The sequence below is a fragment of the Ricinus communis genome, chromosome 8, assembly GCF_019578655.1.
Source record: "Ricinus communis isolate WT05 ecotype wild-type chromosome 8, ASM1957865v1, whole genome shotgun sequence".
NCBI lineage: Eukaryota > Viridiplantae > Streptophyta > Magnoliopsida > Malpighiales > Euphorbiaceae > Ricinus > Ricinus communis.
The window spans coordinates 16,454,693-16,482,510 of record NC_063263.1 but is presented as its reverse complement, the minus strand read 5'-3'; the positions used below and the strand labels follow the sequence as shown (position 1 = coordinate 16,482,510).

The 27,818-nt window shown below is 34.9% G+C and overlaps 3 protein-coding genes and 1 non-coding gene across 4 annotated transcripts; 1 reads left to right on the top strand and 3 right to left on the bottom strand.

Moving 5' to 3' along the window:
• Nucleotides 1-1,596: 1,596 nt before the first annotated feature.
• On the bottom strand, nucleotides 1,597-2,708 carry LOC8279891 (fasciclin-like arabinogalactan protein 12). The gene has a single exon (XM_002532559.4). It carries the CDS (start codon nucleotides 2,588-2,590, stop codon nucleotides 1,769-1,771), a length of 822 nt encoding a protein of 273 aa, XP_002532605.1. The 5' UTR covers nucleotides 2,591-2,708; the 3' UTR covers nucleotides 1,597-1,768.
• Nucleotides 2,709-7,440: 4,732 nt separating this feature from the next.
• On the bottom strand, nucleotides 7,441-19,162 carry LOC125370928. Its single transcript, XM_048378386.1, is given in 9 exon segments — nucleotides 7,441-8,304; nucleotides 8,809-9,909; nucleotides 9,912-10,373; nucleotides 10,437-10,446; nucleotides 11,286-11,457; nucleotides 11,520-12,060; nucleotides 12,124-12,535; nucleotides 12,611-12,648; nucleotides 19,003-19,162. Coding segments are annotated over 9 exon segments (3,522 nt in total). The 3' UTR covers nucleotides 7,441-7,678.
• On the top strand, nucleotides 12,321-12,427 carry LOC112536823. The gene has a single exon (XR_003080760.1). It is a non-coding gene; the product is annotated as a small nucleolar RNA R71 (small nucleolar RNA).
• LOC8279892 (fasciclin-like arabinogalactan protein 12) lies at nucleotides 18,813-19,851 on the bottom strand. The gene has a single exon (XM_048378302.1). It carries the CDS (start codon nucleotides 19,787-19,789, stop codon nucleotides 19,361-19,363), a length of 429 nt encoding a protein of 142 aa, XP_048234259.1. The 5' UTR covers nucleotides 19,790-19,851; the 3' UTR covers nucleotides 18,813-19,360.
• Between the last annotated feature and the right edge of the window lie 7,967 nt (nucleotides 19,852-27,818).

Here is a 27,818-nt window from a genome sequence, read left to right as displayed (position 1 = left end):
AATTCTAAAAAGAAATTATAAGAAGAATAAAAAAGAAACTAAAAACAGCTTGCAAAAAGGCAGCAACTAGCTAGTTTGCTTAAAGGAGCAGGAAAAGAAACAGAGGAGAGATTTGAAATGGTTGTCTCTGTCAAATAGAAATCATAGTTTGTCAATCATGAAGCCTTGTGTGATGCCTTAACTAAAGAAAGTGCAAGATTCACTTCAAACGTCAACTTCCATACATCTAATAGATTATTGGATATCCTTAGCAATGATTCCTTAATATCCCCAACCCAAATTGGGGGAACTTAAAATCTTAATTATTTGTGACTAAGGCTTAATTAAAAGGAGTTTTGGCTTTAGCAGTTGACATTAATTTTATGAGGTGAAGTTGTGAGTTTGAATGTAATTAGAGTCGATTAATTTCAGTAAAACTTCTAAATTTACACTTTATTCTGAATTCGATGGGCCAAATTCGTGGCAATTAAAAAAAATAAATGAATGAAAAGGAGATCTAACTTAATTTTGAATTGTAATATCTGCATTGATATATTATAATTTACACTTTTTCTTTGTTTTGTTTATTTTCCTGTATACTTAGATACCTTTATTTCAGAAATTATAATCTTGGGTTGTTTTTCTTTATAGATTAATGAATTATATTCGCATTTCTGAAATTATATTCCATATGGTCCAAAACACAATTTAGAGAATTTTTCTTTTTGAACTTACAATTTAGAGAATTTAGTAAAAGAAAAAAAAATAGAAAATTTTGATAATCTATAGTTATTTTTTAAAAAATACATGGCAAAGAATAACTATCCATTCTTATATCTTTTATTCCATTTAATTGAATCAAAATTTTGAGATCTCCTAATAGAGATCCTAAGCCTTTTACAGGCTTATATGGATAACTGGAATATTTCTTTAAATAGAAATTTTAGATATATTTAATTTATCACGCCATCTATAGGTAATCGGAATATTTCTAACTTTGGATTTTCACATCTATACTTTGAACCTTAGGCACCTGAGCTACCGATGGTGGGTACCTTTTAAGTTCTTTTTGAATAGTCCTTTTTTTTCTTGTCTATTAGAGGAATTGCTTATCACATTCTGCAGCTCGGACTTTGTTATCTATTACATAGTGCCACCATTAGAGGGATAAATATATTTTTCATGAAGATGATGAAACCATTATGATGCCAATCATATGATGTGAGAGAGACAGAGCCGTCATAGCTTGATTGAGTTTGCTACGGCTACCATATCGCCGTCTCACTTTTATCCATCAAATTAATGAAGTCAACCTTTTGCTATAAACATCCATGTTTTTTGTAAGTCTTAGTTTTAATTAATTCAACCAACAAATTTATATATCCTATTTATCATGTTATTTATAAATAAAAATAATTATATAATAATATATAATATTATTTATTAATTATTATATTTATACCAGTTGGTTTTTAATTATGATTAATTACGAGGGATAATAAATCAATTTATACAAATATATTATTTAATAAATAATTCACATATTAACATTTAATTTAATTTATTTATAAATGACTAGAGAGATTTAATTTATTTATTTATTTTTATAAATTTAACTCATTTTTTCTTCTCCGACCATACATTAATTAAAATATCAATCATTATTGTTACAACTAAAACAAAAAATACAACAAATATTCAAAATACTCATTCGATCACCACGGAATAATTAATTAAACTCCCCAAAATCATAAAAGATAGAAGATATAAAATCCACCTCAGGCCAGCATCAGAACAAAAACATGGCAGTCACCACACCAACTGTAAGAAATTCCAGCACTACATAATCCTGCACCAGTAAACTTACTGCTTTAGAAACATCCTTAGGGGCAACAGGACTCTCTACAATGGGAGCCTTCGTAGGCTTTTCTGGTGCTTGAGCCGCCGGAGATGGAGCTGGGGCAGGAGCCTTAGGAGTGAACATGTCCAGAGGGAGTAGCACCTTGTCGACTTGATAAATAGCAAGCCTGGTGTCCGTGTATACCGTTCCAGAAATTGTTGTGTTGGTTAGTCCTGTAGTTATGTTCACTGTACTGCCTCCGGTAGTCACATTAAGCGCAAACCTATTACCTGCTCCTGCCAATGTCCTGACAGGATTACTCACAGTCTGGAACTGGGAAGTTGATATAAATGTTGGAACTATATGAAACTTCACTAGTTCTATCTTCTCTCCATCGCTTAAGGAATTGAGCGTGCCTACTTTGAGTCCTGAAAATGCACCATCAGTTGGCGCTAAGATGGTTGCTCCATTGTTGGTGTTGTTGAGTTGCAAGAATAATTCCGTATCAACCTGTGTAGCTTTCAATAGGCGAACAAACACCGTAAAGTGGCTTGCCTTCCCGAGGATTTTAACTACATCGAGAGGACCAGTTGATGGTTGTACTTGTACTCCTGATGGTGCTTGTGCAGCTGGCGCAGGGGGTGCCTGTAGTGGAGCTGCTGGTGGTGGCTGTACTACAGGAGCTGCAGCTGGTGTCTGAGCTAAGATTTTGGTGCAGCAGTGGAGAAAGAGAAGGAAAAGTGAAAATGAAAAGAGTGATTGTTGCTTCATTTTTCTAGTGCTTTTAAGCAAACGAAGCTCGAATCGCTCTGAAATGAATTGAAGATGTAAATGTATTCTTAGTACTTGCACAAGTGTTTGATGTGTGAAGAGGGCGGGTTGAAGAGGATTTTTATAGTGACTGAGAGACAATGTAGCAGGTACAAAAAAAAAAAAAAAGCAAGTTTATTAATTTAACGGAAATTATTTTCCATTACCTTATCTGCCCGAAAAAGGTAGAATGAATCAATAATTTCTGGCCACTGCATCTAATTATTCGCTTCAAAAGCAGGGAAAAAAAAAAACAGATATTTGTTTGCAGAAATAGAAATGAAATTTGTCCGCATCAAATAGGAAATAGACTTCTATCAATGATAGAGCCTTGTGTGACATTGTAGCTGAAGTGTATATATATGATTCACTTTTGTTTCAGTAGTCATAATCAAATCCCATTTCTCTGAAATAAAATGTGGTAACATTTTTTTTTTTAAAAGGTGTTAGCAGTTAATCCAAATGCTGATTGGAAGGAGGGATTGAAATACCCAGAAGTTTTCCAACTTTATAATTTGTAGAATTTGAATTTCTTTTTCTTCTTTGGAAGAAATAAAGAAAACTGCTACTAAATTGTGTTCTAGGGTATACTATAGATAGTAAGGGTAACTTAGCCTTTTCAATTTTTTTTTCTTTTTATACCAAAATTTTAATTTTGATTATAGAGGATGATGTCTATCGAAAATTTATTCAATTTGTAATAACATGGAAGATAGAGTTCCGTATGAGTATACTACTCATGATCCACGTCATGTTTGATTTTGGATAAATTGGTCCATGGATATTAAAACTTTTCCACTATATCCAAATGGTATCAATTTAATAATTTATTTGTTTTTAGTACATCCATTAATTTTATTTCGATTGATGGTACCTAATAGAGATAATTCGCTAATACTCAAAAGTCCACCTAGACCACTAACATACTCGATAAACAAACCACCTGAACGGGTTGTCGAAGCTCTTCAAAATAAATTACTGATTTTTTTAAACTAATTTATAGAAAAAGTGAAACCAGGAAAGGATAAGATCCTTATCAAAAAGAAATAAGCTTCCTATTTAATCTTATCCCTACAAGAAATGATAAGATTAAAAGTGATATACATAAATTAAAACCCTAAATACATGGAAGAAAGTTCTATTAATCCAACACTTCCCAAAATAGAGGAGATTAACTAGGGATAGGTCCACCACAATGAAAACTCTGAAAATTTCGAAGCTCTCCTTAGCATCTTTTAACAGCTCATGGGGTGCAAGGCGTGGTCACGCCTTGTTGACAGTAGTCTTCTGCACAGATTTCTGCGGAGCTTATGGGCTGTAAGGCGTGGTCACGCCTTGTCGACAGTGATCTTCTGTGCAGATTTCTGCACTTCCTCCAAAAGACTTGGTTTCTGATAAATGACGACTTAAAACACGTCTTTAGGCTGGATTTTGCTCCATCCTTGATATTTCATCACCTAAGTCAGAATAAACATAATTTCCATAATTAAGTACATTATTCAACCAAATCGCAAGGAAATTAAATACAATAAATATAACTATTTGTGACCTATCAAATTCCCCCACACCTAATTTATGCTTGTCCTCAAGCATACCTCAATTCAACATACCAATTCTCCTTTTAACCTTCCTTTCATCTCTTTCAATCTCCTCAAATACCAAATAAATTAAACATACATTAATGAGCTGAATAATAATGACAATCAAGAGATTAGCATTCATAGGATAAATTTTGTAAAAAGAACAAGTATCTCAATAATTTATCAAAATCAAAGCAACAAGACTTAACACCCTCACATGGTTTCACTCAATACTCTCAAAGTGTTTAGGGTGCATTTACTCTCGGAATCAAAACAAAGCATGTTATTACCATAAGCTTGCTAATGAATCAAGTCTCCACCACTACACATGAATTAGATGCAAAAATCAAAGGGACTTTACAAGGGTTGTAATGGGGCTTAGGAAAGGGTGTGATAAAGGAAGAGCTGAGATGTTTCATAATCAAGACAAAAAGATTAGATTCTTGCATGATAACTTATGCCACATCCATGAAACATACTACAAAAACTTTGAGATTTATTCCCACATTTTATATTAGCACTAAAAATCTTGGAGAAATAACATGTAATAATTCAATTCAATATATTTGATGAATACTTCTCCAATTATCCTCTTTCATGAAAGGAATAAATATCAACTTTCTTTTCTCACTTTTTTTTCTTTTCTTTCCCTTTTTTTTTCATTTTCTCTTTTTTTTTTTTTTTTTGTTTTGTCTCTTCTTTTTTGTTTCATTTGTACCATGCAACACTTCCCTTCTTGTCTTGACAAGGGTAGAAAAATAGAGATAGCAAATGAAAGGTCTTGGGTTAAACATGTGTTAAAAAAAGAAAAAAAAGAAAATGGAAAATAGGCTCAAAGTGGCTAACTAAAAGGGAAATCAACAGGGTTGGTATTTTAATGTCTAAGAATAGGTTAATCCTAATTGCCCCTATCATATTAAAGCATCAATCCAAAAATGTGGTCTCAACAAGAATTCAGAAGCAAGTTCTAGAATAATCATACTAGTTTGATAACACTCATAAAAAACAATCAGAGCAAAATATAATGAACTACTCTAAGGCTCAAAAGCTCACTTGAATGTTTACATTTGTATCAAGTTTTGTGCATTTTTCAATCAATAAACTAATGAGATACCTTCGGATGGTTTTAAAGAAACACTAATCATGCTTATCCCCTTTCATGCATTGAAATTCAAATCAAAAATGTATTTCTAACTTACATGGTATTCCAGGTTATCAAAATAAAACTCAAGGTTGTAAAAGAAGAATTAGAACATGTGATACCTAATTATAAGCATAAAAAAAATATTTTCAAAAAGAAAAGGAAATCATGTAATTATCATATTCCTCCCCCACACCTAAACTATACATTATCCTCAATGTATCAAAAAGAAAATGGCTCATAAAAGAAATGAAAAGAAATATGAAACTCCCCTGATTTGCGAGCCACTTAGGTGGAGTAGTCTATGGTGATGGATGGCAGGGGGGTTGAACTCCCCAGTGTTTCATTAAGGCATCTAAATTTCTCTCCATCTTTGAAATTTGTCGTTCCATCTTGTCCAATCGAGCTTCAAAATCTGGTTCAGTGGAACCCTATGGATTGCGAGGACTGCTTGCTGGGCAAGATCGTTTCCTAGATCTTGAAGGATCGCCTTGACCGTGCGAAGAAGGCCGTTGGAAAGAGTACGCCCCATTATGCTCCACAAGCACGTGCATCTTTATCAAGCAGGCGATGTCCATTGGTTCCATTTCGCAAGCAATATGTAAGTTAGTATTATCTAGATCAAGCAATTGAAGGCGAACAACCAAATGAGTAATTAAAAATCCTAAGCATAAATGCTTTTTACGAGTTAGCACAAATTTGAACTGTGAAGCCAACCAAAAACCCAAATTGATTGCGTTATTATGCAACATGGACCAAATAAAATAAAGTTCAGCTTTTGTACATATATTGGCTGTGTCTTTTCTACCATAAAAGCTGAATGCTAGGATCGTAATGCATTGGGTCAGAAGACATGGTCTTCCAAAGTTTTGACTAATCAAAGTTATCGACAAAATCTATGGCAGAGCTCTTGTATTGACTGGTTAGAGAAAATGCAGTGTCAATAAATCCTAGGGCCAAATTGAATTCAGTAATGGATTGCTTAAATTCTTTGTCTAGGAGTCTATATCGCACAACCCCAGGAGTATCAAATGTGAAATTCTCTGGTGTCTTGAACTGAAAGGTTGTGTAAAATTCTTTAATCAATTCAACAAATGTGGGGTATCTAACAGTCACTAAGGCTTTCCACCACATACTAGCTATCAATGTATCAAAATCCTGTTTAATATCCAGTGTCTCAAGAGAATGGGTGTCGACATACTTACCTGGGTAAACCACTCGCGTTCGTACATTGGCGTACCTGTCCTTTCTCGCTTTAGTAGTGAATTTTAAAAATCCAGTCAGTTCGTCTTCCGATGGTGGTAGGACAGCTTTCCCTTTCCCTAGGCGAGTTCGCCTAAATGAGATTTTTCTGTTGTTTCGAGCGGCTGCCGTTGCTTTTTCTGGACGAACTCTCGCGTCGGCAGTGGGTGGGACTGTGGTTTTGCTGATGTCGGGCGAGACTGTCGCGTTAGGCTCTCGAGGTGTCGTCTCCGTAGGTGGATCTGCGTTGTTAGGGTTTGGTTGAGGGACAGCGGTCGCGTCTAAAGGGTGGTCTGCTTCGCTATGTTTTGTTTGAGGAGCTGCAGTCGTGTCGCCGGAATTGGAGGATGTCGCTTTACTTCGCCGGTGAGTGGAGGTTCTCTTTCGGGCGGTGGTCTTAAGGCGTACCATGATCGGTTTGTGAGTAGTCGTTTTTACTGCACAAAGGAAGAAAAGAAAACAAAGGGAAGCAATACGACTTGTTGGGGACTCTTCGCACTGTTTCTTTCTTTTTCTTCATTTTTTTTCTTTTTTTTTTGGAAATAAATAAAAATATTAATGAAAATATAAAAGTAATAATAATAATGAAAAAAAATAAAATAAATAAAATAAATAATAAAATAAATAATAAAATAAAAATAAAATAAAAATAAAATAAAAAATTGGATAGAAGATTATGTGAAGTAAGGCGTGGTCACGCCTTACAAGAAGCGAGCTTCTGTAATTTTTTGGTGCAGTTTTTCAAAACAAAACAGAAGACAACTTGGAACAAGGCGTGGTCACGCCTTGTAAGAAGCGAGCTTCTGTAATTTTTTAGTGCAGTTTTTCAAAACAAAACAGAAGACAGCTTGGAACAAGGCGTGGTCACGCCTTGTAAGAAGCGAGCTTCTGTAATTTTTTTTTGTGGAAACAAGGCGTGGTTACGCCTTATCCAAATTTTTGCCTCCTGCAAAAAAAAGTTAGAAAATAAAATAAAATAAATGAATGAAAATAAAAAGTAAATAAATAAATAAAGAAGACATTTGGGTTGCCTCCCAATAGCGCAATTCTTTAACGTCGTTTTGCTCGACGGAGTGAGGGAACGTCTTAGTCATCTGGATAAGTAGAGTAATCCAGGGGAAAATTATCGAGACATGGAACAATTTCGCCCTCTTGGAATATTTTCAATCTATTACTATTTACTTTGAAAATTTTGTTCAAATCCAAGCTTCTAATTTCCACTGCACCATAGGGAAACACATTAGTAACAACAAATGGACCGAGCCATCGAGAACGAAACTTACCAGGCATAAGCTTCAATCGAGAATTATATAACAATACTTTTTGACCAATCTTAAATTGTTTCCTTATAAGAGTATTATCATGGAGTAATTTGGACTTCTCTTTGTAAATTCTCGAATTCTCATATGCATCTAATCGCAACTCCTCTAATTCTTGCAATTGTAGTAGCCTTGACATTCCTGCTTTATCCATGTTCATGTTGCATTGCCGAACTGCCCAATAGGCCTTATGCTCAATTTTTACCGGTAAGTGATATGCTTTTCTGAAGACTAACCGATAAGGGGACATTCCTATGGGAGTTTTATAAGCTGTACGGTATGCCCAAAGAGCATCATCTAAACGAAGGCTCCAATCCTTTCTTCCTGGATTCACCATTTTTTCCAAGATGGATTTGACTTCTCTATTGGAAACTTCGGCTTGTCCATTGGTTTGAGGATGATATGCGGTGGCTGTTCTATGATTTACTCCATACTTCTTCATCAAAACTGCAACCGATCTATTGCAAAAATGAGTTCCCTGGTCACTGACGATTGCTCTTGGAATTCCAAACATGTTAAAGATGTTAGCCTTGATAAAACCTACAACAGTTTGAGAATCATCAGTTCTGGTGGCTTTAGCTTCCACCCATTTTGATACATAATCTACCGCCAAAAGTATATATGAAAAACCATAAGAAGAGGGTTGAGGACCCATAAAATCGATCCCCCACACATCAAATATTTCACAGATGAGAATCAGAACTTGAGGCATTTCATTCTTTCGAGTTAGTGCTCCTACTTTTTGACATCTCTCACAACTTTTGCAAAATTGATATGCATCTTTAAACAAAGTTTCCCAATATAAACCACAATCTAAGATTTTTCTCGCAGTCCATCTAGGTCCAAAGTGTCTGCCACATGCATAATCATGGTTAAAGGTTAAAATAGATTGGAATTCATTTTCAGGCACACATCTCCTAATCACTTGATCGGAATAAAATTTCCATAAGAAGGGTTCATCCCAAACATAATACTTAGATTCACTCTTTATCTTTACCTTCCTAGACTTTCTAAGACAATGAGGTAGATTTCTTATGACTAAGTAATTTACCATGTCTGCGTACCAAGGAATCATACCTTTGAGTTGGAACAAATGTTCATCAGGAAAATTGTCATTGAAGGGTAGGTCATCTTCTTCCCTTATCAACCTACTCAAATGGTCTGCAACAGAATTTTCAACTCCTTTTCTATCTTTGATGTTTAAGTGAAATTCTTGATGAAGCAAAATCCATCGAATTAGCCTTGGTTTTGATTCTTTCTTTGCTAAAAGATACTTCAAAGCTGCATGATCAGAATACACAATAACTTTAGAACCAAGCACATAAGATCGAAATTTATCTAAAGCAAAGACAATTGATAAAAGCTCATTTTCTGTCGTGGAGTAATTGCATTGTGCGGAATTTAACGTCCTGGAAGCATAATAGATGACATGACTTTTCTTCTCAATCCGTTGCCCTAGAACTGCTCTCACTGCATAATTGCTTGTGTTGCACATGATTTCAAAAGGCAAATCCCATCTAGGTGGTTCAATAATAGGCGTGCTTGTCAATAAATCCTTGAGTTTTACGAATGCCTCTCTGCATTCTTTCCCAAACTCGAATTGAACTTCTTTTTGCAGTAAATTTGTCAATGGTAAAGCGATCTTGGAAAAATCCTTAATAAATCTGCAATAAAATCTTGCATGTCCTAGAAAAGAACGTACTTCCCTAACATTGGTAGGGTATGGTAAGTTTGCAATTATGTCTACTTTTGCCTTATCAACTTCTATACCCTTAGAGGAGACCACATGCCTTAATACAATGCCTTGGGTGACCATAAAATGACATTTCTCATAATTTAAAATCAAGTTTGTTTCTATACATCTCCTTAAAACTTTCGTTAAATTTTCTAAGCATTCATCAAATGAATCCCCATACACAGTAAAGTCATCCATAAACACTTTGATGCATTTCTCAATATATTCAGAAAAAATACTCATCATGCATCTTTGAAACGTACTGGAGCATTACAGAGACCAAAAGGCATTCGCCTATAAGCATAGGTTCCGATAGGACAAGTGAATGTTGTTTTTTCTTGATCTTCTTGTGCGATAGGAATTTGATAGAATCCTGAAAAACCATCAAGAAAACAGAAGAAAGATTTTCCCGCCAATCGTTCTAACATTTGATTAATGAAAGGTAGGGGAAAATGATCTTTTCTAGTTACTTGATTAAGCTTCCTGAAATCTATACACATTCTCCAACCATTTTGCACACGCATTGGTACAAGTTCATTATCTGAATTCCTTACCACAGTCATTCCAGTTTTCTTAGGGACAACATGAATTGGACTTACCCATTTACTGTATGAGATTGGGTAGATTATACCTACATCTAATAGCTTGAGTATCTCTTTCATGACAACTTCTTTCATGGCTGGGTTTAGTCTCCTTTGTGGTTCCCTTGATGGTTTAGCATTATCTTCTAGCAAAATCCAGTGAATGCAAATTGATAGACTAATGCCTTTTATGTCAGCCAACGTCCAACCAATTGCAACCTTGTATTCCTTCAAAGCTTCAATCAATCTTCTTTCCTGTTTCATTGTTAGTCCTTTTGAGATGATAACATGCAATGTTTCCTTATCGCCTAAATACACGTATTTTAAGTGATCCGGCAAGGTTTTCAGCTCTAGTTTTGGTGCCTGCACAATAGAAGGTAACATCTTGTCATTAGTATTAGAGATTTCAATATTGAGATTTGTGGGTTTAGATATTGTTGCTGAGAATAGTTCTTCTACACCAATCTCATAATCATTTTCTTCAAAGTTGGAATTTTCATCTAATTCCTGTTCGTGACCAACACTTTCTTCTGCAAAACTTCCTGCACAATTGGGTCAATTACATCGATATGACAAAGAGAATGTACGTCATTAGGGTATTTAATTGCATCGAAAATATTAAATTTAACAATCTCTCCATCAAACTCTACGGAGAGAGTACCCTCATCTACATTAATCTTTGTCTTGGCAGTTTTCATGAATGGTCGTCCTAACAAAATCGAAGCTGATTTTGATGAAGAATTACCATCCATTTTCAAAATGTAGAAGTCGACAGGAAATATGAGCTTATTAACCTGCACCAAAATATCTTCAACAACTCCAAGGGGATGAATGAAAGAACGATCAGCTAATTGAATCACTACACCAGTTTTTTGCAAGTCATTTAGTTTTAAATCTTGATAAATAGAAAATGGCATGACATTAATGGAAGCTCCCAAATCTAATATGGCACGCTCAATTTTCGTATTACCAATTACACAAGGTCATGAAAACATACATGGATCTTTGCATTTCTCCAGTATATTCTTTTGCAACATTGCCGACACGTTCCTATTTACCACTACTTTCTCCTTTTCCTTCATTCTTCTTTTGTTGGTGCACAATTCCTTCAAGAATTTTGCATATTTAGGAATTTGTTTGATAGCATCCAATAGTGGGATATTTATCTCCACCTTTCTAAATGTATCCAATATCTCCTTTTCTTGCTCATCTTCTTTTGGTTTCGCTAATCTGCTAGGAAAAGGAAGCAATGGAGTGTGAGATGAAAGAGATAGGGGATGATCAAATTTTACCCTACATGATGCCTTAGATGAAAGAGATAGGGGATGATCAAAACTTCTGAAGGAATCTTTTTTTCACTTCTTAGAGAAATTGCACTAACGTTCTCCTTTGGATTTATTTCTGGTTGCGAAGGTAGTTTTTCAGAATTTTGGGCTTCCAATTTACTAACTGACGTAGCCAATTGAGTTATTTGATTGCCTAAATTCTGAATGTTTGACCTTGTTTCTTGTTGAAATTGAAGATTATTGTTAGCAAGATTTTTAACAATATCTTCCAAAGACATACCTGAATTTGGAGCTTGAGATTGTCTATTGAAATTCTGTGGAGGATATTTCTGTTGTCCTCCTTGGTTCCCATAGCTCAAATTCGGGTGATCTCTCCATCCAGGATTGTAATGATTGGAAAATGGGTCATACTTCCTTTGAGGTTGACCAGTAAATCTGCCTAGAGCATTAGCTTCTTGCATGGAGTCTTGTTGCAATATTGGACACATATCGGTGGGATGTCCTTGCAGCGAACATATTCCACAGACTTTTGCCATTTGCAATTGCCCTATAGCCATTTGATGAATCAAAGCAGTTAAATCAAAAATTTAATTTTCAAGATTTTTAGTACTTACCTCATTAACTCGCCTTGTAGCTCCATCAGCCCTTGTACCAAATTGCTGAGAATTTTCGGCCATGTTTGAAATTAATTGCTTGGCTTCTTCAGGCGTTTTATCTACTAAAGCTCCCCCACTTGCTGCATCAATCATGCTCCTATCCATTGGCAATAATCCTTCATAGAAATATTGGATTAGGAGTTGCAAAGAGATTTGATGATGTGGGCATTTAGCACACAGTTGCTTAAACCTTTCCCAATATTCATACAACGTTTCTCCAGTGAACTGTGTTATGCCACAAATTTCTTTTCTGATGTTGGCAGCTCTTGTTGTAGGGAAGAACTTGTCTAAGAACAATCTTTTCATCTCATTCCATGTTGTTATTGATCCGGAGGGTAGATAATAGAGCCAATCTTTTGCTTTATCCTTCAAGGAAAAGGGAAAAGCTCTAAGATTTATTTGCTCTTCGGTTACACCATGTGGCTTCATTCTGGAGCATACAATATGGAATTCTTTCAAGTGTTTATGAGGATCTTCACCTGCACATCCACGAAAAGAAGGTAGTAAATGAATTAAACCAGATTTTAATTCAAAATCAACTGCAATATTAGGAAATGTAATGCATAAAGGTTGTTGATTTAAATCTGGTGCAGCTAGCTCTTTGAGAGTTTTGTTCGCCATGTTTTCTTTAACTTCTTGAAAAATAGATGTGTCGCCAATAGCTAAATCTATTTCCAACTCCTCTATGAGACAACTTTTTCTTTGCTTAGTCTCATTTCTTAATCAGCGCGTTGTCTTCTCAATTTCAGGATTAAACTGCAAATCAATATCTTGAGAAGAACGAGTCATAAACAAATAATTTAAACAATGAGAAACTAAAATAGGCTCCCCGACAATGGCGCCAAATTTAAACAGGTTGTCGAAGTCCTTCAAAATAAATTACTGATTTTCTTAAACTAATTTGTAGAAAAAGTGAAACCAGGTCGAATCCCAAGAGAACCAATGTGAATAGCTTCTCAAAGTAAAATAAAAGGGGGGGTTTTTGAATGTTTAAATCAAAATTATAAATAGACAGAAAATAATGAAGGTTGAATATTAAAGTAAATAAAAATCAATCTTAACAAATTTCCAATTCAAGAGTGTTAATTCCATCCAATTGTAATCATGATCATAGGCTAAAATATCAATTCTTCTATTCAAGTACTTAGTCTACTTATTCGAAAAAGCCGCAACAAGTGTAATTCTCCTAATATAATTGACTCGAACCCAACATCCAAATCAAAACTTACCATTAATCAACTGGGCACGATATCATTCCATATCAACTTAATGATAGCATTAAGAATAATGAGAATGACTAAACCAATATTAATTTAATTGAGATAACTGCAATTGAAATAACATTGTTCCTTTATTTCCCTAGAGCCTATCATGCAAGCTATGTAATTCGAATAAGCCGTAATCACACACACATGAGCCAACTCCTTGCTACTTGTGTCAATCGTTCATGACAATTACAGATCACAAACTCAAAGTTTAGCAATAGAAAAATCAATATCAAAGTTGAGTCGTCAGTTCAATCAATATCAATAATTCATAAATAATAAGAACAAGAAATAAAGAATACTTGAATTAAAGAAGAATTCTGTTAAGCTCAAAGCCTCACAAAATCACAATTGGAATTTATTCACTCTTGAATTAGAAACTAAAAACTTAGCCACTCATGGTGGAGTAAGAATTCACAAGAATTGTAGAGAGTAGAAGAAGAATAAGAATATGAATGAATTAAAGGTACTTCCAGCCGTCCTTATATAGGAAGTAAAACCCTAAACCCTAATAGAATCCTTATAAAAAAGAAATAAGCTTCTTATTTAATCTTATCCCTACAAGAAAGGATAAGATTAAAAGTGATCTAAATAAATTAAAACCCTAAATACATGGAAGAAAGTTCTATTAATCCAACACTTCCAAAAATAGAGGAGATTAACTAGGGATAGGTCCACCACAATGAAAACTCTGAAAATTTCAAAGCTCTCCTTAGCATCTTTTAACAGCTCATGGGGTGCAAGGCGTGGTCACGCCTTGTCGATGAGTCTTCGCGGGAGCTTATGGGTCAAGGCGTGGTCACGCCTTGTCAGCAGTGATCTTCTATGCAGATTTCTGCACTTCCTCCAAAAGACTTGGTTTCTGATAAATGATGACTTAAAACATGTCTTTAGGCTGGATTTTGCTCCATCCTTGATATTTCATCACCTAAGTCAGAATAAACATAATTTCCATAATTAAGTACATTATTCAACCAAATCGTAAGGAAATTAAATACAATAAATATAACTATTTGTGACCTATCACCACCATTCCACGCAGTCACAAAACACCACTCTTGAAAAGCCGAAATCCACATTCCTTCTAACCTTGAGGACCATGCCAAACATGGAAATAAATAGCACTTTTCTATAAATACCAATCTAAAACACCATTGGAAGACTAACGCTAATACAATCTTCAAACAATATTCCTTAAGCCCTTATTTAAAATGAATCAAACTACACTCTTGGTGATACTAATACCAATTTAGATAGCAGTGATTTTTTACTGACGTGGTAGCAGAAAGTTCACCTAAATATGAAACTAATTTAATACATCAATAAAAAATCATTGAGATCCTAATAGATACCATTGATTGAAACAAAAATAATGAATGTAGTACCAAATAGAAACAAATTAAAGAATCGGTATCATTTGAATATAAGTGGTAAAATTTTGGTAGCAATGGAACAATTTACCTAAAGTCAAGCATGACATGGACGAAAAGTGGAATGCTAGTATAGAACTTCGTCCTTCACATTATCGAAAATCCAACAGATTTTCAATAGGTATCATCGTCTGTAATGGAAATTAAAGTTTTAGCACCAAAAAGAAAAAAATTAAGATATTGATACCAATTAAAAATATATGTCAAAGTTTTAATGTCAACGAGACTATTTACTCACCTATTTGTGAAATGATTCATGAGATTAGGGAGTTAAATCATTGAGAAAGGGAAATTAAAGTAGTCAAAAAGAAAAAAGAAAAGAAGAGGATACATTTCTTTTGCATTCCTAACCCTTGCATGGACATGCTCTACCTTAGCCTCATTTTCATTTATGCTCAGACAAATCTATACACACCAAATACTCTGTTAAACCTTTTATTCTTTTTGCATGTCTTAAGCCACAACAAATCAAAAAGTAAAAAGAAAATACATCAACATATCAAGCTTTAATCAAGAAAAAAAAGAGTGGTGAGCAGTTGTAACCATGAAGGACACAATCCTTTTGTTGATCTAAGTTGAAGCTTCACTATCGATAACTGACCAAAATATAGGTCGAGCATGAAGAATATGGGGAGCATGACAGAATAGGCGACTATGAGAGAATAGACTGACCATGAAAGAATAGGCTGAGCAAACAAGAGTAAGCCGAGCATTACATGCCGAGTTTTCATAACCAAGAAATACGGGGTTGACTAAGTTCAAATTTAAGTACAACAAGAAGTCTTAAAGACCAAGTTTTAATCGGACTTTAGTTAGAAATCCGATGTAACGTAAGATTCTGTTGTATGACTAAATTAACTAATCCTAATAAGACTGAGAGAATTAACATTCACAAAGTCTTACTCCTTATAGGACTAGGAGACCTTCAGTCTCTATAGAAAGGACTATGACACAACATGTCAAGGAAAATCATTATTCTATAATTAATATATACTTTACAACTTAAAACCATTACTGACTTAACCATTGGAGAGAGTGGTCGGACAACCCCGCTCAATAATTTTTAACCATTATTTGAGGTACATCAGAGCTCGAATCAGACTTGAAGACTTTGTTGATAGCTTATCTTTCTTGACCAAGTTATCAATTATGATCTAATTCTATTTCTCATTCATTCTGAATAAGTATGAATTCAGGTTTTAAGGGTCCTTAGGAAGTTTTGAGAAATTTGATTTTTGTGTAAATGAAAGGGAAAGACTGAAGTTTCTGGTTAGCCGATTTTATAAGGTAATATGGACGGTTACTAAATTTTGTACTTTGTAATACCAAATTTCTTATTTATAACAAAGTAGTTACTAAATTTTACTTATACTAACACTAGTAATTTTTTCAGATAATATGTAGGTAAACTATATGAATGGTCATCAAATTTTACACTTTGTAATTAAAGGTATAAAATTTTAATTTATAAATGGTTATTAAACTTTATTTTAATAGAAGCAGTTCTTAGGCAAATTGGACAATGAATATTACTGTAGAACCTTAAAATTAATTTACTCCCTTTTTTTTTAATTTTCAAGCAAGGTCATAGTTTCTCTCTTATAAATATAGTACAATTGAGTAAAAAAAAAGGAGAGTTATTTAATTTTAGAATTTACAATAATATTCTTATCCTTCTATGCTTACTAAATTTAATAATATAAGTTATTTCTTCCATGTGTTGTTGATGATGTGAAGATAGAGAAAGAATATAATTAGAAAATTTATTTTCAAATGTCACAATTATGCTAAAAATATTTTTGGTGTCAAAAAGTAAAGTTTAATAATTAGTTAGTTATAAAACAAAAGTTTGATATCTTTTAGTTATAAAATATAAAGTTTGGTAACTATCCATATAATTTACCCTCTAAGATGTTAGAAATATTTATCGATTTTATTAACTTAAAATTCAATAATCACTTAGTTATAAATCAAAAGATTTGACATTTATGCTATGTTTGGTCGAAACCCATAAAAGAATTTATTTTATTTAAGAAAAAAATATGAGAGAAAAAATAAAATAAAATAGATAAAATTGAAAGATATATTTTGGTGTCATAGAATGCGTTGACTTACTAATATAGAATTCATTTGAAAATTCTACCATTTTTATTAGAAGTTAGTTTAACTATAATCAATTCCATACAAATTTGATTATGTCAAGTACTAAATTAATTTTTATTCCAATTTAAAGTATATAAATTTTAGATTCACAAATAAATTCTATAATGTTATGAATTTTAACCAAACACTTACATTAGTTAAAATTGATTACCACTCCTATAATTTATTCGGATTGCATGCTTAGAAATTGGAGTTGCTCACTCGAGCTCCAGGCGAAATTTTTGAGTGTTTCAGCCTCTAGTCTGGTATGTTAATAAATTTTCATTTTACTTGTACTTGTTGTATTGTGTCGATAATGAATAGTGCATGCAGGTTTTTCTTTCTCTTAAAAAGAATACCAAAATTGATAGTGACGAACTAAGATTGGTTGCTTAAAAAGACATATATATAATTAATCCGGGTAGAGTTTTTAATGAATTATAATATGCTATTGGAATTGATATTTAGTAAAAAATTGTACAATTGAAGCCCTAAAACAGGGTAGGTAATTCATGTTAGCACTCGTACATAATTAAATTTGAGAGCTTAAAGTGTTCTTCGCTTGAGATATAAATTCTGATTCAATCTATAACCTTATTAATTTTAATTTTGATTCAATCTATGACCTTATTAATTTGAGTGTGTAAATAGTTGTGCTTTATACTGAATTAGAGTATATATGTGGTAAAAGAATAGGTGTATTTCGTGTTATGAAAATAGAATCTAGAAGTGAATAAAAAGTAGGACTAAAATTGTGACAGCCTGGTTCAGATAAACAGTCTGATGAGAGCGAAAAATTGACGTCGAGCAATAATAGGATGCCTGAATAAAAAGCGGCTTTTATTATGTTAGCACTCTAGGATACAAGGGTGCATGAATAAATCAAATTGTAAATCGAAATGAGAAAATGAATAATTAATAACATATATGTAAAGAGTTGAAACTAATCGCATCAGGTATTTTTTAGGTGTTTTAATGTGGAGTTGTAAGAATTTCAGAGTTCAATATGCTAGGTTCAGAGAAATTTCAGAATAGTAACCTCTTGAAAAATTCTCGAATTCATTAAATGAGTCAAACTATAAGGCCATCAGAGGCCGAAGCGGATAATATCTAATATGATATGGTTTTGGGTTATTGCAAATGGTATCAGTGATTGATGACCACCTAGAAAATACTCAAAGACAAAGTGAAGTCAGCAAGGGCTTCTCAAAGATAAAACCGTAAGATCATAATACATCATGTGATTTAGTTTCAGATCGTTATAAGAATTTTAAAAGGACCTTTGAATGTGTATTGGAGTTGATATGCAAATATTTTTTGTGAACGTGTATTTGAGTTGATTTACAAATCTTTTTTGTATTAGGTTTCTGAATTCTGAAAAACGACCGTTGGGTTCATGAGCTTTTGGTGTGTCGTTGAGGATTAGATGTACTCGAGTGCATGTGTTAAAAAACTTAGTTGTTAAGAAAGAAGTCGCATTTTCAATTTCTGATATATACTGCGAAATCAACCACTAAATTATGGGCTCAATGGCAGAAATTAATTTGATTTTCAGTCCAGAAAGTGAACTCACATGCTTGATCAAATTGTTGCTTGTTTATAAACATAATTTTCGTAGATACCGTGTAAGAAGCAACATTTATGGCTGCTCTCGTATTTAAGTGGCCACAAGGACTAGAAAGATAAGAAAATAGAAACCATGGTAAATTTACTGAATTATTCACTTCTATTTAATTATTTAAGAAAGAAGAATCAGCAAGAACAATTAACTCAAAATCTCTATCTTTTGGTGATAACATGAACTTATATTGTACACATAACCAGAAACAATAATGATTACGAATATAGATTCGAAAAAAAATGGTGATTATTCAAGATCACTGACCATCTCTATAAATACCGTTCAAGAATCCAAAGCTGCCGCAATTTATAGAACAACAACAAAAGGGCTCCCAATGCAACATACCTCACAAGGGAAGCAATGCACAAACTATACCAGCTGCAAGAAACACCACATTATTCTGCACAAATAAACTCATTGACCCAGAGAGATCCTTAGGGGCAACAGGATTCTCTACAATGGGAGCCTTCGTAGGCTTTTCTGGTGCCTGTGCCGCCGGAGATGGAGCTGGAGCAGGAGGCTTAGGAGTGAACATATCCAGAGAAAGTAGAACCCTGTCAACCTGATAAATAGCAAGCCTGGTATCGGTGTATACAGTGCCAGAAATTGTGGTATTGGTCAGTCCTGTAGTTATGTTCACTGTACTGCCTCCGGTAGTCACATTAAGCGCAAACCTGTGACCTGCTCCTGCCAATGTCCTGACAGGATTGCTCACAGTCTGGAACTGTGAAGATTATATAAACGTAGGCACTATATGAAACTTCACTAACTCAATCTTTTCTCCATCGCTCAAGGAATTCAGAGTGCCTACTTTGAGGCCTGAAAATGCACCATCAGTTGGTACAAAGATGGTTGCTCCATTGTTGGTGTTGTTGAGTTGCAAGAATAATTCTGTATCAACTTGTGTAGCTTTCAGTAGGCGAACAAACACTGTGAAATGGCTAGCCTTTCCAAGGATTTTAACCACATCGAGAGGGCCAGGTGCTGGTTGTACTTGTACTCCTGATGGTGCTTGTGCAGGTGGTGCAGGCGGTGCCTTTACTGGAGCTGCTGGTGGTGGCTGTATGACTGGAGCTGCAGCTGGTGCCTGAGCAAAAATTTCGGTGCTGCAGTGGAGGAAGAGAAGGAGAAGTGAAAATGAAAACAGAGATTGTTGCTTCATTTTAGGTAAACCAAGCTCGAACTACTTTGAAATGAGGTGAAAATGTAAATGCAGTCTTAGTACTTGCTCAAGTGTTTGATGTCTGAAGAGGGATTGAAGAGAAATTTTTATAGTGATTAAGGGACAAGTATTAGGTAAACATATGCAAGTTTAATTAGTTCAGCAGAAATTGTTATCCTACGTACCTTATCTGCCCTGAAATGGTGGAAAGTATCAATAAATTCTGGCTGCTGCAACTAATTATTAGCTTCAAAAGCAGGGAAAAGAAAAACAGACATTTCATCTGCGAATAATCAGAAATGAGATTTATCTGCATCAAAGAGGAAATAGAGATCTATCACTGATAGAGCCTTGTGTGACATTTAGCTGAACTGTATTTATATAGTTCACTTTTGTTTCAATAATTATTGTCTAATCCTTTTTATTTCTTTAATATATATATATATCCAGAGTTAATCTAGAACATGTCGAGTAGGACTCTTACAGCTATCAAAACACTTCCTCAATTGCATACCTAAAGTTCAAACTCGAGATCTTGTTTGAATAAAAAAGAGACCCTTATTATTTCATATCTACTCTTAGATTCAAATTTTATTTTTCAGAAATAGAATGCTACAACGTTTTCCTTAAAAGAAAAGGGTGTTAGCGGGCAATCCTAATGCTGATGGGAAGGAGGCATGGCTGGAAATTAAGTAGGACCTGTGCCACTGTATATTAGCTTTTGAACTAAGCTCAATTATATAGTTGTTGCAAATAGTTTCATGCTTTTTGGTTTGCATCAGTCTCAGATGGCCTGTCAGATTTGATCCGTACCAAACTATCATAAGCTAATGATGTTCATATTCACAGTGACAGAATTATTTTTTTCTTTTGTCAAGACCAAAATAACAATTTTATTAACTATCAACCCCTTCCAAAAACTAAATAAAATCTAATTAATATATTAACTATCAACAATCATACTCTTTGATAGGTCCAGTGAGTAGCTCAATAAAATTTAATATTCTTTTAGGGTAAGAATGCACCACAAAGTTTATTTGGTTGTTTTTTCCCCTTTCTCATTAACTTCAATAAGTTAAAATACAGAAGGAATTAACAACTTAGCCTACTTTCTAGGACACAAGATAACAAAGAGATCATGACTTTAACAGTCATATCCATCAATGTCCACCAGAGAATTTTTAGGAAATACTACCTGCTCTAATAAAAGGAAATAACAAAAGTAAATATACTAGGCAATAGAAAAGTCCACGTTGGCAGATCCACTTATTCCATATATCTAAGATTCTTCTTAGGCACTCTTTGTGATCTTCGAATCCTAACATTATCCTCCCCATGAAGAGCAACCTTGTCCTCAAGGTTAGTAGCAGCAAATTTATCAAGTAATTCCTGGGTATTTTCCCAAGTGGCCTCTTCTACAGGTAACCCTCTCCATTGTACAAGGTTTTCCTCTATAGTAGTTGTTCTGCTCCCCTTCCAACGCGTTTTAATGATTGTTGCAGGCTCAGGCATTATTTCTCCTTCCACTGTCATCTTCGGAATTATTGGGCTAGTTGTCATATGATCACCGACAAATTTCCTAAGCAATGACACATGGAAAACATTGTGGATGTGGGGTCCTGCAGGCAGCTTGAGTCGGTATGCGACAGTTCCAATTTTTCTTCAATCTGGAACGGTCCATAATAAATACTTGGTAATTTGTGACAAGCTTGTTTGTAGACTGAAGTTTGGCGAAAAGGCTGTAACTTCAAAAATACGTACTCGCTAGGTTGGAATTCAATGTCTCGTCATTCACTCCTTCACTTTTGATTCGCGTTGGAGAGCCCATTGTATCCTCCGATTCAGCTCCCTTATCTGCAAATATAACATTGGACAGCTTAGTGATTGTCGACTCCAGCCTTTGCATCCTCTCTCCAAGACTGCTTTCCATGGAATCGAACCCTTGTTGTAAGAGCTCAATTCTTTCTTCTACTCTCTCGATTCTTTCTTTGTTTGTTGACATAGTAGTCCGAGCTCTGATACCAATGATAGGTCTCAATCAGTAGCTCAATAAAATTCAATATTCTTTTAGGGTAAGAATGCACCACAAAGTTTATTTGGTTGTTTTTCCTCCTTTTCCATTAACTTCAACAAGTTTAAATACAGAAGGAATTAACAACTTAGCCTACTTTCTAAGACACAAGATAACAAAGAGATCATGACTTTAACAGCCATATCCATCAACGTCCACTAGAGGATTTTTAGGAAATACTACCTGCTCTAGTAAAAGGAAATAACAAAAGTAAATATACTAGGCAATAGAAAAGTCTATGTTGGCAGATCCACTTATTCCATATATCTAGGATTCTTCTTAGGCACTCTTTGTGATCTTCGAATCCTAACATTACCCTCCCCATGAAGAGCAACCTTGTCCTCAAGGTTAGTAGCAGCAAATTTGTCAAGTAATTCCTGGGTATTTTCCCAAGTGGCCTCTTCTACAGGTAACCCTTTCCATTGTACAAGGCTTTCCTCTATAGTAGTTGTTCTGCTCCTCTTCCAACGCGTTTTAATGATTGCTGCAGGCTCGGGCATTATTTCTCCTTCCACTGTCATCTTTGAAATTATTGGGCTAGTTGGCATATGATCACTGACAAATTTCCTAAGCAATGACACATGGAAAACATTGTGGATGCGGGATTCCGCAGGCAGCTTGAGTCGGTATGCTACAGTTCCAATTTTTTCTTCAATCTGGAACGGTCCATAATAAATACTTGCTAATTTGTGACAAGCTCGTTTGTAGACTGAAGTTTGGCGAAAAGGCTGTAACTTCAAAAACACGTACTCGCCAGGTTGGATTTAAATGTCTCTACACTTTAAATCAGCCTGCTGTTTCATCTGATTTTGAGCATTATGTAAGTTCATTTTTAGTTGTTGAAGAATCGCATCCCGATTGGCTAACATGTGATCAACCTCATCCACATTCGAAGAGCCAAGTTCATAAGATGGTATACCTGGAGGTAAGCGTCCGTATAAGGCTTAAAATGGTGTCATCTTAATGGAAGCATGAAAAGAAGTATTGTACCAATATTCTGCCCATGGAAGGAAGGTGGCCCACTTGCGAGGTTGTTGAGCAGTGAAACATCTAAGGTACTGTTACAGACATCGATTTGTTATCTCAGTTTAGCCGTCGGTTTAACGATGGTAAAAAGAGCTCATATTCAGGCTGGTGCCGGACAAATTGAAGAATTCCCGCCAGAATTTACTTATAAAAGTGGCATCACGATCACTGATAATTGAACATGGTAGACCATGTGATTTGACCACATTCTCAACAAACTTCATAGCAATGACCTTAGCTGTATAAGGGTGGGATATGGGGATGAAATGGCTGTATTTGGTAAGGCAATCAATGACCACTAGAATTGTATTGTAACCATGGGAAGGGGGTAGGCCTTCAATGAAATCCATGGCAATGTCTTCCCACACTTGACAAGGAATAGGTAAAGGTTGTAATAGGTCGGCAAGGTGCTGGGTAAGAACTTTATTTCTTTGGCAAGTTTCACGAGAGGCAATGTATTTTTTTATGCTTTGATGCATGGATGGCCAATAGAACTGACATGCCATTCGCTTGTACGTTCGCAATGTGCCTGAATGCCCCTCCAAAGGTGAGTCATGGAATTCCTTCAGTAAAAGGTCTACAATTAGAGACTTAGGTGGGATGACAACACGATTTTTATAATAAACTAGGCCATTCCACCACACATATGGTTCTCCAGGTTTGTCATGTGCCTGCTTCATAATAGCTACCATATATGGATTTGTCTCCACTTCTTTCTTCAACATGTCCCATAGAGATGCCATTGGTATAGACAAATTGTGCAAGCATGCACTTCCGGTCATTCGTGATAGTGCATTAGCGGCTTTATTTTCTGTCTCGGACTTGTATTTTATTTCATAGTCATATCCCAATAATTTTGCCACACATTTTTGTTGTTCCGGTGTTCCCATTCACTGCTCCAACAGAAATTTTAATGCTCGCTGATCTGTATGGATAATGAACTTCCTTCCAAGTAAGTAAGGGCGCCATGTGCGAACAGCTTCCAGGATTGCCAACATCTCTTTGGTATAGATAGACCAGGATTGTTTTGTAATCCCCAAGGCTCGACTCATGTAGGCGATTGGCTGTGATTGCTGCATAAGGACTGCCCCAATGCCTCCGTGTGATGCGTCCGTCTCAATAGTAAAAGGCTGTTCAAAATTGGGCATTGCTAATGTGGGGGTGCTGGTCATTGCCTTTTTTAATTCCATAAAAGCTTGATCAGCTTCTTGGCTCCATCTAAACTTCCCTTTCTTCAGCAAATTGGTTAACGGTCGAGCAATGATGCCATAGTTCTGCACGAACTTTCTGTAGTAACCTGTAAGGCCTAAAAATCCATGCAATTCTGAAACATTAGTAGGACAAGGCCACTTCACCATGGATTGGATTTTTGTTTCATCCACCATAACCCCATGGGAAGTGACAATATGGCCAAGACACTCAATTTTTTGTTGCCCGAAAGTACACTTCTTCAGTTTCACATACAGTTCATTATGCCTTAACATTTCAAAAACGTTTTGAACATGTTCAATATGCTGAGACCAATTAGGGCTATAAATAAGAATGTCGTCAAAGAAAACAAGTATGAATTTTCTTAGATACGGAAAAAAATTGAATTCATGAGAACTTGGAAAGTTGAAGGTGCATTACATAAGCCAAATGGCATGACTAGATATTCATAATGGCCATTATGGGTTCTAAATGCAGTTTTAGCAATATCAAAAGGATGTACCCGTACCTGGTGAAAACCTACCCATAAATCAAGTTTGGTAAAATATGAAGCTCCATGGAGCTCATCTAACATGTCATCAATTGTGGGAATAGGAAAATGATCTTTAACTATAACAACATTTAAAGCTCTATAGTCGGTGCAAAAAGGCCAAGAACCATCCTTTTTTTTTAACTAGTAAGACGGGAGATGAAAAAGGACTAGTACTAGGACGAATTAGCCCTAATTGTAGCATATTATGAACTTGTTTTTCAATTTCTGATTTTTGAAAATAGGCATACTTGTATGGACGCACATTGACGAGCTCGACGCCTTCCTTAATAGTAATTTTGTGCTCAATTTCCCTTTGAGGCGGCAGCTTGTTTGGTTCTAAAAAATATTCCCATATGCTTCCAATAATTTCTGCATATCAGTGGCCATTGGCTCGCCCTCAAACCCCTCATTGACACATGTTGTTTGTATGCTGATGGCATAGACAGAACACCCATATTTTGAATGTTTTAGCACTGACTTGGCAGTAGACACATCGAGTGGAGAGTTGCCCAATCCTCGAAGCTGAAATTGTTTACCATCCCGTGTAAAATCCATGGTCATCTTCTTCTAATCACATGTCACTTTCCCCAATAGCTCTAACCAGTGTACTCCTAAAACCATGTCCAAACCCATTAGAGGTAAAGCATAAATAGTAACAGTAAATAGGATACCTTGTATAATGATCTCCACATTGTCAAATCTGCCTCGACACTCCAGATTGCTTCCGTTGGCAATTTTTACCCTAAAGGGATGTGTAGCTTAGATGGGTAAGTGCAGGAGTTGTGCTATTTTATCATTGATGAAATTGTGTGTTGACCCACTGTCAATGAGTACATTCAACATGTATGATCTAATTCTTGCCTTGACTCTCATGGTTCTATATCCCGAACACTCTAATAACGCATGTAATGAAATTTCTGGAATTCTCTCCTGAATATCCAAATCTTCATTATTCATAACTTCAGTTTCCTCTGCTTCTAATAACAAGATCCTAGGAGTTAGACAACGATGGCCCGGAGTGAATCTATCATCGCAATTGAAGCATAAGCCTCGTGCCCTCCTTTTCTGCATTTCTTCGAATTTGAGGCGCTTGGTTGGTGTGGTTGCCTCTTTTTTAGGTGGTGGAGTCTCGTAGGACGCTTGGCTGTATGGTTTGTAGAATCATTGTTTTTGCAGCTGCTGATCCTTCATCCTTGCGTATTCAATGGCATCTTTGAGAGTTTTTGGCTTAAAGAATCGGATTGCATCTGCTATCTCAAGTTTGAGACCTCCCATGAACGTCCCTACCAAAGCCTTTTGTGTCCATCCGTGAACCCTGTTTCCCAACTGCTCAAACTGCCTTTGATAATCACGCAATGAACTTGTCTGCCTTATTTTTTATAAAGCTTCATCAAAATTTTCTCCTTCTGCTGGGCCAAACCTCGCCCATAACTCCTCCACGAGTGCTTCCCATGTTACTACCTTGCCTTCATTCTTGTATGCTCTATTAAGCCATTGCCACCATTCATTGGCTTCACCTTCGAAATGATAAGAGGCCAAAGGTACTTTCTTGGATTCAGTTGTCATTTGGAAGTCGAAGTATTGTTCAACTCTAGTGTGCCAAACTGTTGGATCATCTCCCTGGAATTTAGGAAATTCCAGTTTAGCAGGTCTAGACTCAAACATTGGCTTATGCTCGTCGTTCACTCCTTCTCTTTTGATTCGCGTTGGAGAGCCCATTGGATCCTCCGATTCAGCTCCCTTATCTACCAATATAACATTGGACAGCTTAGTGATTGTCGACTCCAGCCTTTGCATCCTCTCTCCAAGACTGCTTTCCATGGAATCAAACCATTGTTGTAAGAGCTCAATTCTTTCTTTTGCTCTCTCGATTCTTTCTTTGTTTGTCGACATAGTAGTCCGAGCTCTGATACAATGATAGGTCCTAGTCAGTAGCTCAATAAAATTCAATATTCTTTTAGGGTAAGAATGCACCACAAAGTTTATTTGGTTGTTTTTTCTCCTTTTCCATTAACTTCAACAAGTTTAAATACAAAAGGAATTAACAACTTAGCCTACTTTCTAGGACATAATATAACAAAAAGATCATGACTTTAACAGCCATATCCATCAACGTCCACTAAAGGATTTTTAGGAAATACTGCATGCTCTAATAAGAGGAAATAACAAAAGTAAATATACTAGGCAATAGAAAAGTCCACGTTGGCAGATCCACTTATTCCATATATCTAGGATTCTTCTTAGGCACTCTTTGTGATCTTCGAATCCTAACATTCTTTATATTGAAATTAAAATTTTTTATAAAATTTAAATATTTTAGTAGTCTTTTATATCTGAAATAAAGTAATATCTTATAAAATATGTCAAATACCTTTTTTTTATATAATTTAATATTATTTTTAGGAATTTCCGTTGCTTTCCTGAGAAATGTTTTTCTGAAACAAGTTATATTCTAATCAACAGACGGATTTGTATGACGTTTTTCCCATATCATTTTATGCCATGGTACTAAGTCTTTCTTTTGGCTATAGCCATCAATGGGGTTTTGTTCTTCACCATGAATTACATGTGTTTTTCCCTAAACTTTTTCTTTTCTTTTGTTCTTTACCAGAAGAAAAATTTGCATGGCTTGCTTTAATTTGGGGTTAATTTCATTCTCAGTTCTGTGTTTTTCGTTGCAGTTCTGAATTTAACTTTATGTGTATCACAAAAACTCTTATATTTAACATGAAGTATGATAGGATCTTCAAGGCAGATTCGTTTCCACTTTTCTTTCTTAATTTGTCAAGGCCGTGGTTAGCTAAGAGACAAGTATCAATCATTAATTTCTCAAAAAAAAAAAAAAAGTATTCAACCATTAAATTATAAACAAATTAGTGTCATAACTCATTAAATAAATAATTTTGGCTCAATGATGGACCATTTTAACTTCAAATGGAGAAAGTGATTTCTTTTATATTATTAGCATAATGACTGATTATATAAATAATTGTACGATAATTAATTAAATAATAATAATCTGTATATCATGTCATCACTTTATTTTTTTTGTTTTTTTTTAATTTATAGGAAAATCGATAGAATATAAATTACATAATAAAATATTACTATTTTTTCAATAGATTCTAAAATGTCCAATAAAAGACAACAAATAATTTAGTGCTATGATGAGAACTTCAATTTAAAACTCC